General features: G+C 46.7%; 4 protein-coding genes across 4 annotated transcripts; all 4 read right to left on the bottom strand.

The window, feature by feature from the left end:
• Positions 1-2476: 2476 nt before the first annotated feature.
• Positions 2477-7330, bottom strand: V865_005428 (uncharacterized protein; the record flags this gene model as incomplete). Its single annotated transcript, XM_066229200.1, has 4 exons — positions 2477-3916; positions 3978-5347; positions 5405-6230; positions 6311-7330. 4 exons carry the CDS (start codon positions 7328-7330, stop codon positions 2477-2479), a joined length of 4656 nt encoding a protein of 1551 aa, XP_066085297.1.
• An 896-nt stretch (positions 7331-8226) lies between these two features.
• On the bottom strand, positions 8227-9791 carry V865_005429 (uncharacterized protein; the record flags this gene model as incomplete). Its single annotated transcript, XM_066229201.1, has 2 exons — positions 8227-8367; positions 8511-9791. 2 exons carry the CDS (start codon positions 9789-9791, stop codon positions 8227-8229), a joined length of 1422 nt encoding a protein of 473 aa, XP_066085298.1.
• Positions 9792-10059: 268 nt separating this feature from the next.
• V865_005430 (uncharacterized protein) lies at positions 10060-10862 on the bottom strand (the record flags this gene model as incomplete). The annotated part of the gene is made up of 2 exons (XM_066229202.1): positions 10060-10169; positions 10256-10862. The coding sequence occupies 2 exons, from the start codon at positions 10860-10862 to the stop codon at positions 10060-10062; spliced, it is 717 nt and encodes a 238-aa protein (XP_066085299.1).
• A 2191-nt stretch (positions 10863-13053) lies between these two features.
• V865_005431 (uncharacterized protein) lies at positions 13054-14403 on the bottom strand (the record flags this gene model as incomplete). Its single annotated transcript, XM_066229203.1, has 2 exons — positions 13054-13372; positions 13598-14403. The coding sequence occupies 2 exons, from the start codon at positions 14401-14403 to the stop codon at positions 13054-13056; spliced, it is 1125 nt and encodes a 374-aa protein (XP_066085300.1).
• Positions 14404-14508: the final 105 nt, after the last annotated feature.

Below are 14508 nucleotides of genomic sequence, written 5' to 3' on the forward strand. Positions count from 1 at the left end.
AATGGAACGTATGACTAATTCACTGAGATATCACTCGAGAGCATAGATGAAAATCCGGAAGAACGCACTATGCTCATACATGTGTTACGACGAGAAGGAACAGAACAGAACAGGAACAGACGAACGTTTTAATTAACGTAATTGAGACATGCACATCTCGATCACTCTTTTGAATAAGATTTATACCATAATCGGTAACTGTATTTTTCAGACTTGTGACATTTCGCTAAAGGAAAATCAGTAGGGAGATGCATTCGTACGTCCACCCTTTACAGGATTGGCTGATTGATCCGGAGGGGCTTTTTCAGGCATGCCATATTGATGTGTATACGTTGTATATTTGTACAGTAAAGGGAGCAGGGAATGTAAAAGAATATGAATTGAATTGTTACTGTAAACATATACTGCAATATGTTATATAATGGAATGAATGGGTGGTTTCATCGAGGCTTCTAAAGTACAGGTTGATCCATCTGCTCGTGTTAGAATGTTTTGTTTCGGTAATCCTCAACCTTTTTGAATTGAATTGAGATTTTGAGCCTGACGGTGATCGTCCATGACCGAGTTACATTGTCGTACCGTATTCTACGAGTACATACATGTACAGAACAGATCTCTGAGGGTTTCGCTTGACTACCCACTCAGTGGCTTGAAAATTGAAGTGATCGCCCAACTCGTAAACTCGTTCAAGGTACGATACAAAGGGTCTCGGAAGCCACTCACGGTATTTGTAAGGGTCCGGGTATGGGTCAACTTAGAGCCTAATCCTAACGAGAGTCGCAAGTCGTATAAAGCAAAGGATAGATGGCGATCTTTTTGTACATACCTTGCGCACTGATTCATGTGAATCCGATTAAGTCCTACCTTGTCATTGAGATAGGAGCGCTGTTGCATACGAGCGCGATCGCTCTTCACTATTTCACGAGTATACCGAATCTCTGCTGCCTAAGGTCTAAGCTGGTTAATATGATATCGACAGGAGACCTAGATTCTCAAAAGAGTGCAGTGTTCAACTCAACCAGGACATCATGTCTCTGGCTTCTTGATGAGGTGCGTGGCTGCTATGCGACATGACAAGTCAAGGCGAAACCCGTTTCCGGTCAATACAACTTCATCATCTATCATCGGGCAAGGACGCCCCTTCAGACAGCCCTATACTACTGTACGGAGTATTCCCAGCCATTAACAGGTGCGGTCCACTGTCTGAAGAGCTACTGAGATCAAGTCAACAAACAGTATACGCACTTCCACTCGGAGGTACATTATCGTTGTTTGTTGTGATTATACGACGTCATCACGCGGACCTCATCCCACGTTGACGGACGAACGGACGGCGCCACTCCATGCCTGCCTATCCTTTAGTCATGTGGAAATTGTTACAATACGAGTATTGTACTGTCCATCAGTCTGGTACAGCACACTGTACACACACTTTATCAAAGAGTGGGACACAGGGATCTTCCAAAACGCCTCGAGAAAGCCACATGGGGTCTTCCTGTCAATGGCGTTCAATCCACACCTAGTCTCTTCGTCATGCTTATGCACTCCTTCGGACCATACTATACACTAAAGTATGGTATTGCCTTATTCAGGATCACATGTCAGGGTGTTACGTTCAATGATCTTCATGATGTAAGTGGTAGGTACTCTTCGGAATGGTATCATAGTCGTAAAAGTCCGGAAGTAGTAAGATGGAAATCTTTTTTCGCTTTTCGTCATCAGCGCCCAGATTCAATTTTGCATCCGAGGTCTCTGCAGTAACTCTCTATTTTACATTACTTTGTACAAGTCTTGTACCGTGTTCGTCTTACCATATGTTCGATATCCTGTTAGAGGGTGTCTCGTAATAATCATTCCAGCGGAATCTGAAAAAGCTATTTAAACATTCCATGCTTCCATCTGGGCCTCGGCGTAGACATTGACATTCTCGCACACAGGAGATGTACGAGTATATACCCTTAGTAGACGGACGATTAAATCAATCTTTCTTAGATGGGATAGTCGGATCAAGAATGTGCCAGAGTATGTTCGTAACGTGATTCGATGATGTTAACACGGTTCACAGTCGATTGGGACACCCCATGAAGTATTTATGCATTCCATGCAAACATTTGATCTCACAGATGACGAGCATTGAACGAGATTCCGAGTCATCACTCTGTCTGTCATTCACATTCATGTCATTGAAAGAACAACTAAAGAGAGAGAGAAAGCCATACGAAACTATGTGGAAATAATGTAATGAGATGGAGGAATGAAAAAATGCTATATACTTTGATTGACCTTTACCTTTTAGCTAAATGATTGAGATTGATGTGTTACCTATTGATGAGCTCTCATCTACCTACCGTGTTACCAAATATAATATAATATATGAATGATAAGGGAATATTCAACGAAAAGCAAGAAGCAGATTAATTTGAATGATTATATATATGTGACACCATGTCTCCTGATCCTACCACCTATTGACCCATTACCGTTTGACACCTCCTCTCCTAGGTAATCCCTTGACTTTCCTCCCGCCCGGACTTCCCGGTACGCCCCCATCGCTCGCACCAAGACTGAAACCTCCGTCAGCAGCCCCAGGCGCAGGACTACCGAAACGCGGTGCAGTTGCTTGATTTGCGGGGGGAGGAGCACCGAAAGAGAATCCTCCTGAGGCAGGAGGGGCAGCGGCAGGTGTGGTTGATTGAGGTGCACCACCGCCTGCACCAAATGCGAATGATGATTGGGATGTGACACCAGGGGTGGAAGGTGCAGCGTTACCGAAAGCGAATGTACTATTCGTTGCAGTAGGCGTAGAGGGTGTAGTGGAAGGTTGACCAAAACCGAATCCACCTGAAGCAGGTGCAGGGGCTGGGCTGGATGTGCTTCCACCAGCACCACCACCAAATGAAAAATTGAACCCACCCGATCCGGCAGATGAGGGTTGTTGGCCGAATGGGTTGGATGCAGCTGCAGGGGCATGGGCTGGAGCCGAAGTACCGAAGCCTGACGAAGCTGCCGGTGTAGACGAGGATTGTCCAAAGGTGAACGGTGTTGCAGAGGTGGTAGCGGGACTACTGGCAGTTTGAGCAGATTGGCCGAATGGGTTGGACGTCGGTGCTAGAGCTGGAGAGGTTGAAGCTGAAGATGATGAGCCGAAACCAAAGGGGTTGGAAGGTGAAGCTGCCGCAGGTGCTGATGAACCGAACCCTGAAGTAGACCCATTGGGTTTGGTAGAAGAGGATGGAGCGCCAAAACTGAATCCCGCAGAAGCTGGAGCAGGTGTGGTACCGGCACCTCCGAAAGGGCTGGACTTGGCAGCATCACCATTCGCCTTATTTTCCCCAAAGGGTGTCGATGTGCTCGTACTTCCTGAGGCACCAAAGGTAAAACCTGTGCCAGTAGAACCTGACCCACCAGCAGGGGCAGTACTGCCGAATGGATTGCTTGCAGTGGAATCCTTCTTCTCAGCAGATTTTCCAAATGAGAAACCAGCAGAAGCAGGAGCAGGAGCAGTCGATGATGTACCATTGGTAGTAGCCGCGGCACCGAACGGTGGAGGGGTTGATGCAGGCGTTGACGATTGAGCTCCGAAACTGAAAGCTGGTTTAGCAGTTTCAGCAGGTTTGGAGGTAGTCGTACTTGATGATCCAAACGAGAAAGCAGGTTTAGCAGGTTCAGCAGGCTTTGGATTATCCGTTGTTGACGGAGTGCCAAACGAGAAAGAGGGTTTAGCTGTTTCAGCGGGCTTCTCAGCAGCGGATGAAGTGGTTGGATTACCGAACGAAAAAGTGGATTTGGCGGGTTCGGCAGATGTTGTAGAAGGAGCTCCGAAACTAAATGTGGATTTCGCAGGTTCGGCAGGCTTGTCGGATGATCCAAATGAAAAGGCAGGTTTAGGTGCTTCGGCAGGTTTGCTCGATCCAAACTAAAGAACAAACAAAGAAATTCAATATTTCCACCTGTAAAAGGCATGACTGGGCACTTACCGAGAAAGAGGGAGCGGGACCATCCTTCTTCTCTGCTTCCTTTGGCGCACCGAAGCTGAATCCTCCACCGTTAGTTGCAGGGGTAGCAGCGGTTTCAGCGGGTTTACCAAAACTGAACGTAGCAGGAGGTAATTGCGCAGGAGGTGCTTTAGGCTCTTCGGCTGTTTTCTTAGGTAAACCAAAATCGAATGCCGGGACAGATGTTGGCGTAGCAGTTCCAGACGGAGGCGCAGACTTTTTACCAAAGAAATCGGGTATAACTGATCCCGACGTTGTTTCCGAGGGTTTTTCCGTTTCAGCAGGAGGTTTACCTAAACCAAATGAGAAAGATTTATCTTTACCCAATTCCCCGTTCGTTACACCAGTACTTGGCACAGAGAAGAAAGACGAGGCCGGCGGTTTACCCAAAGGTGTTGTTGACCCGGCTGCTGGGACCGTTGGTGTGGATCCGTTCAGAGTGAAGAAGCCATTGGCGGGTGGCTGAATAGGCTCAGCTGGTTTGGCAGCTTTTGATGCCGACTCAGGTGATTCGGGTTGAGCAACAATCGATCCTCCTGCAAGAGGGGACGATGCTCTTGGCCTCGTGGAGGTGAGACCGACGCGAGCGAGGGGTCCACCGGGCCTTCGACCAGGTGGAGGAACGTTCAAAGAAGAGGATGGAGCAGGAGTAGATTCTGAAGGAGCGCTGGAAGCAACTTGATCGGTCACAGATGTCGATGGTCCATTCGATGTCGCAGGCGGTGTAGGATTGAGTCCAGCAAAAGAGATACCTGAAAAAGAAGGTAAAGGTATCTTCGCTTGTTCCAACTCGTCCATATCTGGTAAATCTTCTTCTTTAGCCGAGAATCTTCCGGAAGAAGGTGTAGCCGATCGAGAATAGCTGGCTGCTCCTACATGTGTACGTTTCGAGACATCTGATCGTGCTCGTAGGGAAGATCCTCCTCTCGATCTCTCGCCATCGGCTAAAGGTTGATATCCCGAGGAAGACACTGTCTGTGTGGAGGTGTTGGTTGGTCCACCTGGAGAAGGAGCTGTAGCAGTGATGGTAGGGACAGGTGGAGGTGGGGAAGGGGAAGTACCCCTGTCGACCGTCGTCTTCCTCGTCCTCCTTCCTCTAGGTGTGGGTTGAGGTTGCTCTTCTTCCTGTACGGTCTCGGGTTGTTTCGATGCGCCCCTCTTTGATTTCCTGGTAGCCTTGGGCGTGGGAACGTCTTCGTCGGTACCCGTAGCTCTCTTTAATCTGGACGAGCGACGAGGCGTTGGAGGGGGAGCAGAAGAAGCTGATCTCTGTGAGCTGAGTGGTTCCATTTCTACATCTGATGCTTGACTCTGCGCATCCGAAGCAGTGGGTGTAGGTGAGGGTCGGTAGTCTAACATGAGACGAATATAAGCTTTCGTATCAGGAAGAACAGATTGTATTAGCTCACCTCTATCCTCGGCCATCCTAGACCTCCTCTCCTCTCTAGCCTGTTGATCCGCGACCTTTCTCCTTCCATACGGACTGATCATCACCGACACTCTATCATCACCACCCAACCTATCTTTATCTCTCCTCTGCTTCGCGCTATCTCCAGCAGCAGCCGTAGCAAGAGGTACATTTATCGTCTTCCTCATCGTTCTTGAAGATTGACCAACGGTGACAGGTGGTAATTCGCCTTTCCGAGCATCAGTCAGGGGAGTCTTCCTCATCGATTCGAGAGTATACAATATCCGTTCGGCTTCAGATTTATGTATTGCCGGTGGAGCCTGAGCAGCTCGTAGGTCACTCTCTCGGACGAAAGCTTTTTCTTCTTCGTGCCATACCAATTGACCTTTTCTGATTGGTGGATGGGATAGAGAAGGTCCAGCTGAACCTAGTCGTCTGGAAGCAGCGACAGAAGCTGGAGAGCCAGGTCGAGCAGTTCCACTTCCATCCCATCGGTCCTTCATGAACCAATCCAAGACACTCCCTTCTCTCTGTCTGTGTTCCCCATCGACACTCATCCTATCATCTTCCCTATCCCTCTCCCTATCTCCATTGACACTACCGAATAACATGCTTCCCGATTGCTTTAAACCCCTTACACTGCCTGATCTAGTCAAACCCCCACCCATGCTTATATCAGAAGCTACACTGGCGGCTCTGCGGATATTGGCTGTGGTAGCGGATCTTGTGAGACCGGAAGTTGAGGCCGCGGCGTTGCCTACGTGAGGCGATTGACGATGTAAGGGTGATGGAGGTGGTTTGAAAGGTGAAGCGGAGGGTAGTGTGAACTAGAAGCGGAGTGTCAGCTCATCGTATCTCGACAGCAGCATGGAAACTGCCGCTATAAGCATAGCGTAAAGTCACTCACATCTCTGGAACCGAGTCTACTTGGAGTTTTCTTACTTGGTGTGGTGGGTCTGACATTTGCAGCAGAAGAAGCTGCTCCACCAGCAGTTGAATAACGTGATTTCCATGGACTCCAAGTTTTTCCACCATCATTCCCTTGATTTGGAGATTCCACTTCCATCTCATCACGATCGCGATCGTCCACCAGAGAACTCAGCTCGACCCTCTTTGATCTAGTTAACATCCCACCTGCCTTTCTGGGCGAAGAGGCACCCAACACATCAGAAGGTGGATCAAGGTACGACATTGATTTGGAACTTGATAATCCCGATGACGAACTGCTTCCTAACGGTCTAGAGAAGTTTGTGCGAGTATTGTTGGTGATATGTTGAGGTATAGGTAAATGCGATTTGGGTTTCAGGGTGACATTGGGTGATAGAGGTGGTAGCATGAATCCTGATACTGCTCTTCCTTGAACTTCGAACGGCGGTATCGGTTGTTCAGGTTCGTATTCACTGCCGGTAGCGGTGGTAGTAGCAATACCATTCTCTTTACGTCTCTTAACTCTTTGCTTTTCAGGTGAGGGTGAGCCTCTTCTTGACCTCTTCACCGAAGGTGATTGATTAAAGGACTGATCTTCCAAATCATGACCGAACGAACTGTACGAATCTCTCCTGTTCCCACTTCCACTACCGCTAGCACGAGCAGGGGTGGCTAACCATTGCAATGGTCTAGAGAATATAGATTTGATACCAGAAAACAAAGAGCTATCTGAACCAGATCGAGGTAAACTACCGTAACTCGATGAGGTTGATAATCCAGGTCGAGTCGTCTTGCTGGGAGATTTCGTAGGTGATTCGTCCCATCCTTCATTCCCACCTAAAGAAGAGGATATATTGGCCAGATCGGTCATAGTTGCCGAAGAGGATATACCGGAGAACGATGAAGGACGTGAATACGGTCTGGCCAAGGCATGTAGACGTGGATGAGCGGAAGGTCGAGCGGCTCCAGGTAATGATGATCGTATTGTTTCTTGCGACATTTTGAGTAAGTTATCCTTTCCTCTGATCTAATTGATGTTGGTCTGGTGGGTATATAGATGCGTCCTGAGGGGTACTGTTGAAAGAGAAAGGGATATTCGAGATATGCCAGGGATCTTGATTGCTGCTTTGTCGTCAAACTCTCATGAAGGAAGGATAGAGACTCGTTCGTATGACCGGCTATGTCGTTATAGTCTTGACGTATGTTATCGATGCTGGTGATGGTGAGTAGTAGTCTCCCCCAGCATGAGTAAGAAGGGTTGTTGTTGATTGTGTGTCGAATATGAGGATGTGAGTGCGAATTGAGATTGAGATTGAAATATTGAAATTATCATCGGCCAGTTGCAGTTGCAGGCAGGTCTACCTCGGGTGTGGTGTCCCTACCAGTAACTCACTGTGACGCGTGCATACAAAATGAAATATCATTTATTTTTATTTTATTCAGTTTATCCATTTTATCCCGGAATGACTGGGTGTACCTGCTCATACTGTGTGTGCTGTGTACCTGCTTGTTGTGGCGAACGATGCTTACTCTGAATGTCTATGTCTCACTATCTTGGTATGCATCCATATGGAAAGAGGTTGGTCAAGGTTGTCTCAGTAAACACTTGGATGAATTCGAGGTCAAACGAGACACCCGAAACTCGTAGAAAGCAAGTAACTATTTGCATCACATTACAACCTATTTATCTATCCTTATTTATTCACGCACTATATACCTCCAAAATCGTTGATTCTTTCATTCGTGACAAAAATCCAATAGACAGCATTCCAAGACCCAGAAAGGATGACATAAGAAAACAAATGAGATGTACAGATTATATGTACAATTATTCGTCCGTCCCAACAAGAAAGACTGGTTGGTAGGTGAAGACATAGATAGATCCAGTGAGTAGGATCAAGGTAACAGAGCAGCGTCTGCATTATCCGTCAATTCCCAGCCCAACTGCGCCAAACCTCGTCCTATCCTCTCGCAAAAAGCATCCCGACGAGGTGATCGTTCTGGGAAATAGTATTTCAAGATGGCACGAAGGTTTTCCTATGACATCATCTCATGTATCAGTCAAGAATCATTCTCCGTTTCGTTCTACCAGCATCATTGATCCGACAGCACAAGGTGAAATAGGACAGACGAGATGACTGGTTGAAAACAGAGATTGGTATCACTTGTATTTTACTCACTTTGACATTATCTACAAACCCCTGCGCATCAATCTCCATCTCATTACTCAACCCACTCAAACCGTCTTGATAAGTCCTCTCAGTCTTATCTCTCGGTACGGTCCTCCCTCCAATACCATTTACAGTCCCATTGGCAAGTACGACTGTCGGCCTAGCGTTCTTGGGGAATATAGGAGGTCGAGATTGTTCAGCGGCTTTTTCAGCTAAGACATTGGCTTTATGTTCTTTTTGCAATTGGTTGAATTGACCTTCGAAACTTTGATCTTTCACGGGTTCAGGGAATTTCATATTCGTGGTAGACGATCTCCTTCTTTCATTGAGGCTTGATTCATGTCCATTTCCATTGCCATTCAATTGAGATTGACGCCTTTTCAATCTAGCTATAGATGTTGATGGTCCAGGTCCACCTTCCGAATCATCTTCGTCTTCATTATTTGACATATCAACATCGCCATCTTCATCTACATCTTCGTCTTCGTTGTAATTGATTGATTTCCTATTCCTCTTTCCCTCAACTAAGGCAGTTCCATTCCTCTCATCTCGATCTTTACGTTTATTCAATTCCTTCTTATGCACTTCAGCTTGACGAATGATGTACTCTGCTTCTTTCCTCAGAAGGTAATTCTCATGTCGTAAATAAGATTCTTTAGGTGTAGGGAAAGAACCTTCTCCCATACCTGTCCGAGAAGGAGGAAGGGGCAAGGGTGTATCATCCTCTACTACGTGTTGAGAACCTGCTCTACTTGTCGAGTTGGATTCTCTGATCAACAGGGCTTTTTGAGCTCGGGTAGGTGCAGTAGCTCCGACAGTCGATACTCGAGGTGCCTTGGATCTGCCAGAAGGAGCCGCAGTGGTAGTGGTTGCTTTGGGTGTGGAATTGGTTCGCACCAACGCTGGTGCCGCTGCATGATTGGTTATGGGCGGTGGAGGAGATGTCCTACGTTTCTTCTTAGGGTGAGTGTCGGATTTGACAGAGTTAGGTTCTTGAGTGGTAGTAGTCCCGGGGATTGCAGCAGGTGTAGGTGCCGATGAGTCAGATCCGGATTGAGCAGCAGCGGAGCTCAAAGCTGAGAGAGACGAGGAGACGTCGGAATCGTTATCGGAATTCGAATCAGGAGAGGATCCACGGGAAGATGGAAGTGATTCAGGTTTGAGGACATCGAGGATGATGATTGGTGTGGGAGTAGGAGATGGAGATGGAGATGGAGATTCGGAACGGAGGATGGGCACAGGACGTTGAGCAGCGGTATGTGATCGAGTGATACGGCATTCAGGTGTCATGGCAGTTTGGTGCAGGGTTATATCGACAGGACGGGTAGTAGAGAGAGATACAAGGTGTAGTTATGATTGATAGTTGTGAAGAGATATGAGAAGGGATGAGGAAAGAAAGATGGTTAGCGAGATGATCGGTGATATAAGGGTATGTATACAAGGTTGGGATGACGGTGGGAAGTGGACGGCGGATGGTGATGCCGAGGTGTCGTACTCGTGTGGACAAGTTGACTCATCCCCATCATTCATGGTGTGGCATTCAAACACTGTACTCCTGTCACTCACCCTCATCATGATTACTGTTATCCCTCGGTGTGAGAGCAACGGCAGGACTCGAACTCTTTCTGGTTCGTTTGGACGGTATGATCTCAGCTGTCGCAGTGGAGGCTACGTACGAGCGATATGGGAAGTATGAGAATCAAATACATGATCAGCTATGCCACGCTCCACTTGTATATTCGCATGGAACTCACCTCTAGAAATCATCGGAGAACTAGCATACGAATCGTTATCATTCTGCACAATCGTACTATTAGATAATCTTGATATTGGCTTATCATCATTCCTCTTATCTTGATTGATCAGATGATGGTTCGATGATGTACTTTTGATACCATGACTACCAGAATTGGGATCTTCTACGACTGTCATTTCGTCTTCTTCTTCACCATCTCTACTTCTACTTATTGTTGATTTTTCAACTCCAACTCCAGGGGGAGCATCGGCATCAGCGTCCACTTCGGGGTCAGGAGCATCGATTATATTTCCATTTTCATCTTCCACAACCCATGCCCAACCTTTCATACCCTTCTTATTCCTCTTCTTTGGTGGTTTCTGTTTATCCTTATCCAGCAGACCTTCACTGGACCCTCTGAGGTTCCCCATAGATCTAGATGCACTCAAGCCAGATCCACTTGCGGCAGAGGTCGGTTTGACTCTAGTTGAAGATAATATCATACTCCCACCACCTCCACCTAACGAATGTCTTGATGATGCGGATGCCGATGTTGGCGTCATCAATGAATGTACCGACATGGGAGGTAAGGACTGACGACCTTTTGATGGGTGATTACTTGTCATGGTATCCTATCCTATCCTCCTTCTCTTGCAGATGTATCTATGTATGTATCCAATGAAATCGTATGTAGTGAAGTGTGATGTATGATGTATGATGCGTGATGATGTATCTGATGGAGAAAGAGAAGTTTAAATGGTTATTGCTGTCGCGCGCATGGTTCGTTGCGGTGTGGTGAGATCAAACTGCCTCACTCATCCTTGCTACATAGTGGCGTAATTGGACCGATAATCCAATCCAATGGATTCAAATGGTTCGTTCACATGCCCTATGCCCCACTCCCCCTGATGCCCTGCCCTGCCCTTCCTTGCCCTTCCTGTCCTTTGTACACGTCATTGTTTTGTACTTCTGTTACTGTAGATTGATTGTCTGTCCGTCCAATCTTATCATTCCATCGTCAAAGGATCTCATCTGTGATAGAGCATCATGACCGAGCTGCTGTAGTATAATACACTAAAGGCCTGTACAAGCTTCACGGCGATTCGCACTTGATACTCAAAAGATGAGCTGTGTACTCTTCACACGGCTACAGCCTTACGCACTTCCATAGATCTGTCAACTGCGCTGGGTTCACTCGCTACGGTCAGGAAGCGTCCGAGCAGTGCGAGTACGGTATCCCGCTCAGGAAAGTTCCGGCAAGTTGCGTGGAGCGATAGAAGGATCCAAGGGAACTTGCCTTGATGAACCAATCAGCGTTCGAGATACATTCCCTCCCATGTTGCAATTATTCTTTTCCATACATGTTAGCTTAAGAAGTATTGACAGATACGTTTCCGATACAATCTGCCAGGCGAGTTTCAAGCATCGCTAGGACTTCAGTCATCCTACTCGCTTCACGATTGAGGGGAGTGTTCTTCTCGTCACAGAGCTGCACAGCCGAAGCGTCTAATTATGTCGTCTACCATCAACTGAATTCACCATTCTCTTGTCCTATATCTCTTCGTTCTCCCTTTTGAGCCTGATTCTGCTTCCCCTCTACGTCTCGTCCCCATAGCGTCGAGCCGTCGTCGTCCCACCTGCGTACAGCAAAGGCATGACAAGGCCACTTGGATGAGACACCGAGAACGGGAATCAGTTGGAAATGGCATCGGGAGGACACTGTGGATCAGGTCATTACATTTGGTCCCCCCTCAACTTCCCACTATAATCAGCCAGGTACAATTTTTGTAACGCCGTGAATCTCTTCCGGACCACTGCAAACTTAGAGTCGTCCATCCGTGAACGAAATAATAACTGAAATCCAAGTAGACTAACGTTTCTTGCCCTGATAAGCATTCTCCTCATAACCATTATATTCACCCTGGTTCACGATATGAGTATGACTACCTTGGTGAAGGAGAAGCTCAAGTTGGGCTCTTGCCGCACCTACTAAGCTCATCAAATGCGTTACACCTCACTTTTTGCTCCAACTTACGCTACTCAGCCGTGATCATGTATATACACTAAAAGGATCATCCAAGAGTCACCAGGAGAGTTTTTTGGCCGGCTTAGCCTCTAGTGTCAGTGTTCGATAGGACCTAGCAGAAAGAGTCTTGGGATTCGTCGAAGGCACAAGTCATTCTAGAACCGATAAAGTGTATTCTATGAGACAGCAAACCCGCCTTGAGATGCTTGTATACTAACTATCCTCAGAACGCACAAGCCCGGAAAAGTTCATTTCGCTCTCGCCAAAGTGATTCAGAAGATGAAGGTCGCAAGATTTGTCAAGGAGGGTAACGACTGAACTCCATATGAGGCATTTGCACGAGGACAATGGGAATGTACAGTTGGTTCACAGGAGTAGCTTGGATGTAACCTCAACTCGAGGACAAAAGATGAAATCCTTGTCCAACAATAACAACAACAATATCTTCCAGAAGATCCCATGAGCTGATCTTTGTCTTCATCCGATGGTACAGTATGTGGTGCAGCCTGTAGTTTATCATGAGTTCCTGTGATTGTGAAAAAAGAAAGAAAACCGCAGAAAAATCGGCTTCATAGATCCTGCACTCGTAAGAATATACATCCAATGCTATGCTCATGAATTATTTACTTAGGACATGGGTCGACTGAACTCGTACAAATAGGGAATCCCAGTCGACTCTGTACTTAACGATTGAACCTGGCTATCTGTCCCCACTTTCCATATCTGTTCGGCGCGGTGAAACGGCAAAATATGATTACCACGTACTATACAGTCCAGACGGACGATCAAATCTACTCATTTTTCCCACTTTCAACATCCCCACTCCTACTTCTCTCCTCTTTAAGCTGCTTCATCATTTCCTCTCTCCTCTCTTTAGTCTCAATCACCTTTTTCTCCCAATAATCACTCAACTTATTTAACATCTCCATCGCTCCACCCCTCTGTATCTCCGCTGTGAATTTTTCCAGCGATCGTGCCTGTCCACCATCGACGAACGACTTTTCATAGAGTTTCATTAAGTTGTAAGACGGTGTGAGGAGATTAGAGAGAGTATTGGGAATGGAGAGGATGGGGTAAAAGAGGGTTGTTAGTGGGAGATGGAGTAGGGATCTAAGAGTGGGTATTGGGGTTAGCACTATGATCTGAACAATTTAAGTTGTGGATAATGAGAGGTATAAAAGATTCAACAATCATCACGTCATGACGAGAAGCGGGAGAAAATGAACTGCCAAAATAATACGAGATGCAATGTTACAATGGAATCAGAAACGAGTGGTCCAGTCTTATCCAGAATGTATCGATTATCATGAGGAACATTTGACATTCCACACTCACCCATGTTCACCCCAATCCAACCACGTCCAACCATATTTCCCTTCCTCACCCTCTTTTTTCTTCCCCTTCATCGTATTTGAACCATTGACGACAGATCTCGACAAATGCCCAAAATCGTATTCTCCATCATCCCATTCCAGTTCCTCCATATACCTACCTATCACTCCATCCGGTGTACCTTTGATATAGATGAACGAATAGGGAGTGACGGTTCTTCGGAGCGATTCGAATGGCTTTTTATACCATGGTATCTCATCTTCATGATCGATCTTACCGGGTATAGACGGGATAGGACGATGAACCGAGGGTGGTCTAAGTCTTTGTAATTGTTCTTTCTGCGATAAGACAGGTGGTCTCTTCCTTATACAGAACATCCTACATAATGGTCTATCCCCATCTGTCTGCGTACAGAACGAAAAGCATCGTTCGGGTATCCTAGGTATTTCTTTGTGCACTACACCACCATCTTCCGATGAAGAAGAGGAAGAGGAAGAATGGAAGTAGGATAGGGATGGATCGTATTTTGATGCTAAAATTGATGCGGTGTCGATTGGTATGCCTGGTAATAATGGATTTGAGTTTGATGATGACGAGGATGAGGAAGGATCATTCTTGTTATGATTGTTGTACAGCGACGAGAATAGTTTGGAAGACGAGAATGGATTGTCATTTGTATCGGTGCTGTGATCGGAAGATGGAGGCAGTGGGGCGGAGGAAGACGATGGACGTGTGGGCTCGGGATGATCGGTGGAAGTAGATGATGAAGAGGAGGACGAGGAGGAGGAGCTTTGGGAAGGGTTCGACATGTCGTCGGGATGCCTGAATGCGTTGATGATATCTCGCCTTGAAAGAGATGGACGTAGAACTGATTACTTATCACTTGATTCGCATGACATCGAACCGACATCTTT

Source organism: Kwoniella europaea, chromosome 1, assembly GCF_036810445.1.
Source record: "Kwoniella europaea PYCC6329 chromosome 1, complete sequence".
NCBI classification, from domain to species: domain Eukaryota; kingdom Fungi; phylum Basidiomycota; class Tremellomycetes; order Tremellales; family Cryptococcaceae; genus Kwoniella; species Kwoniella europaea.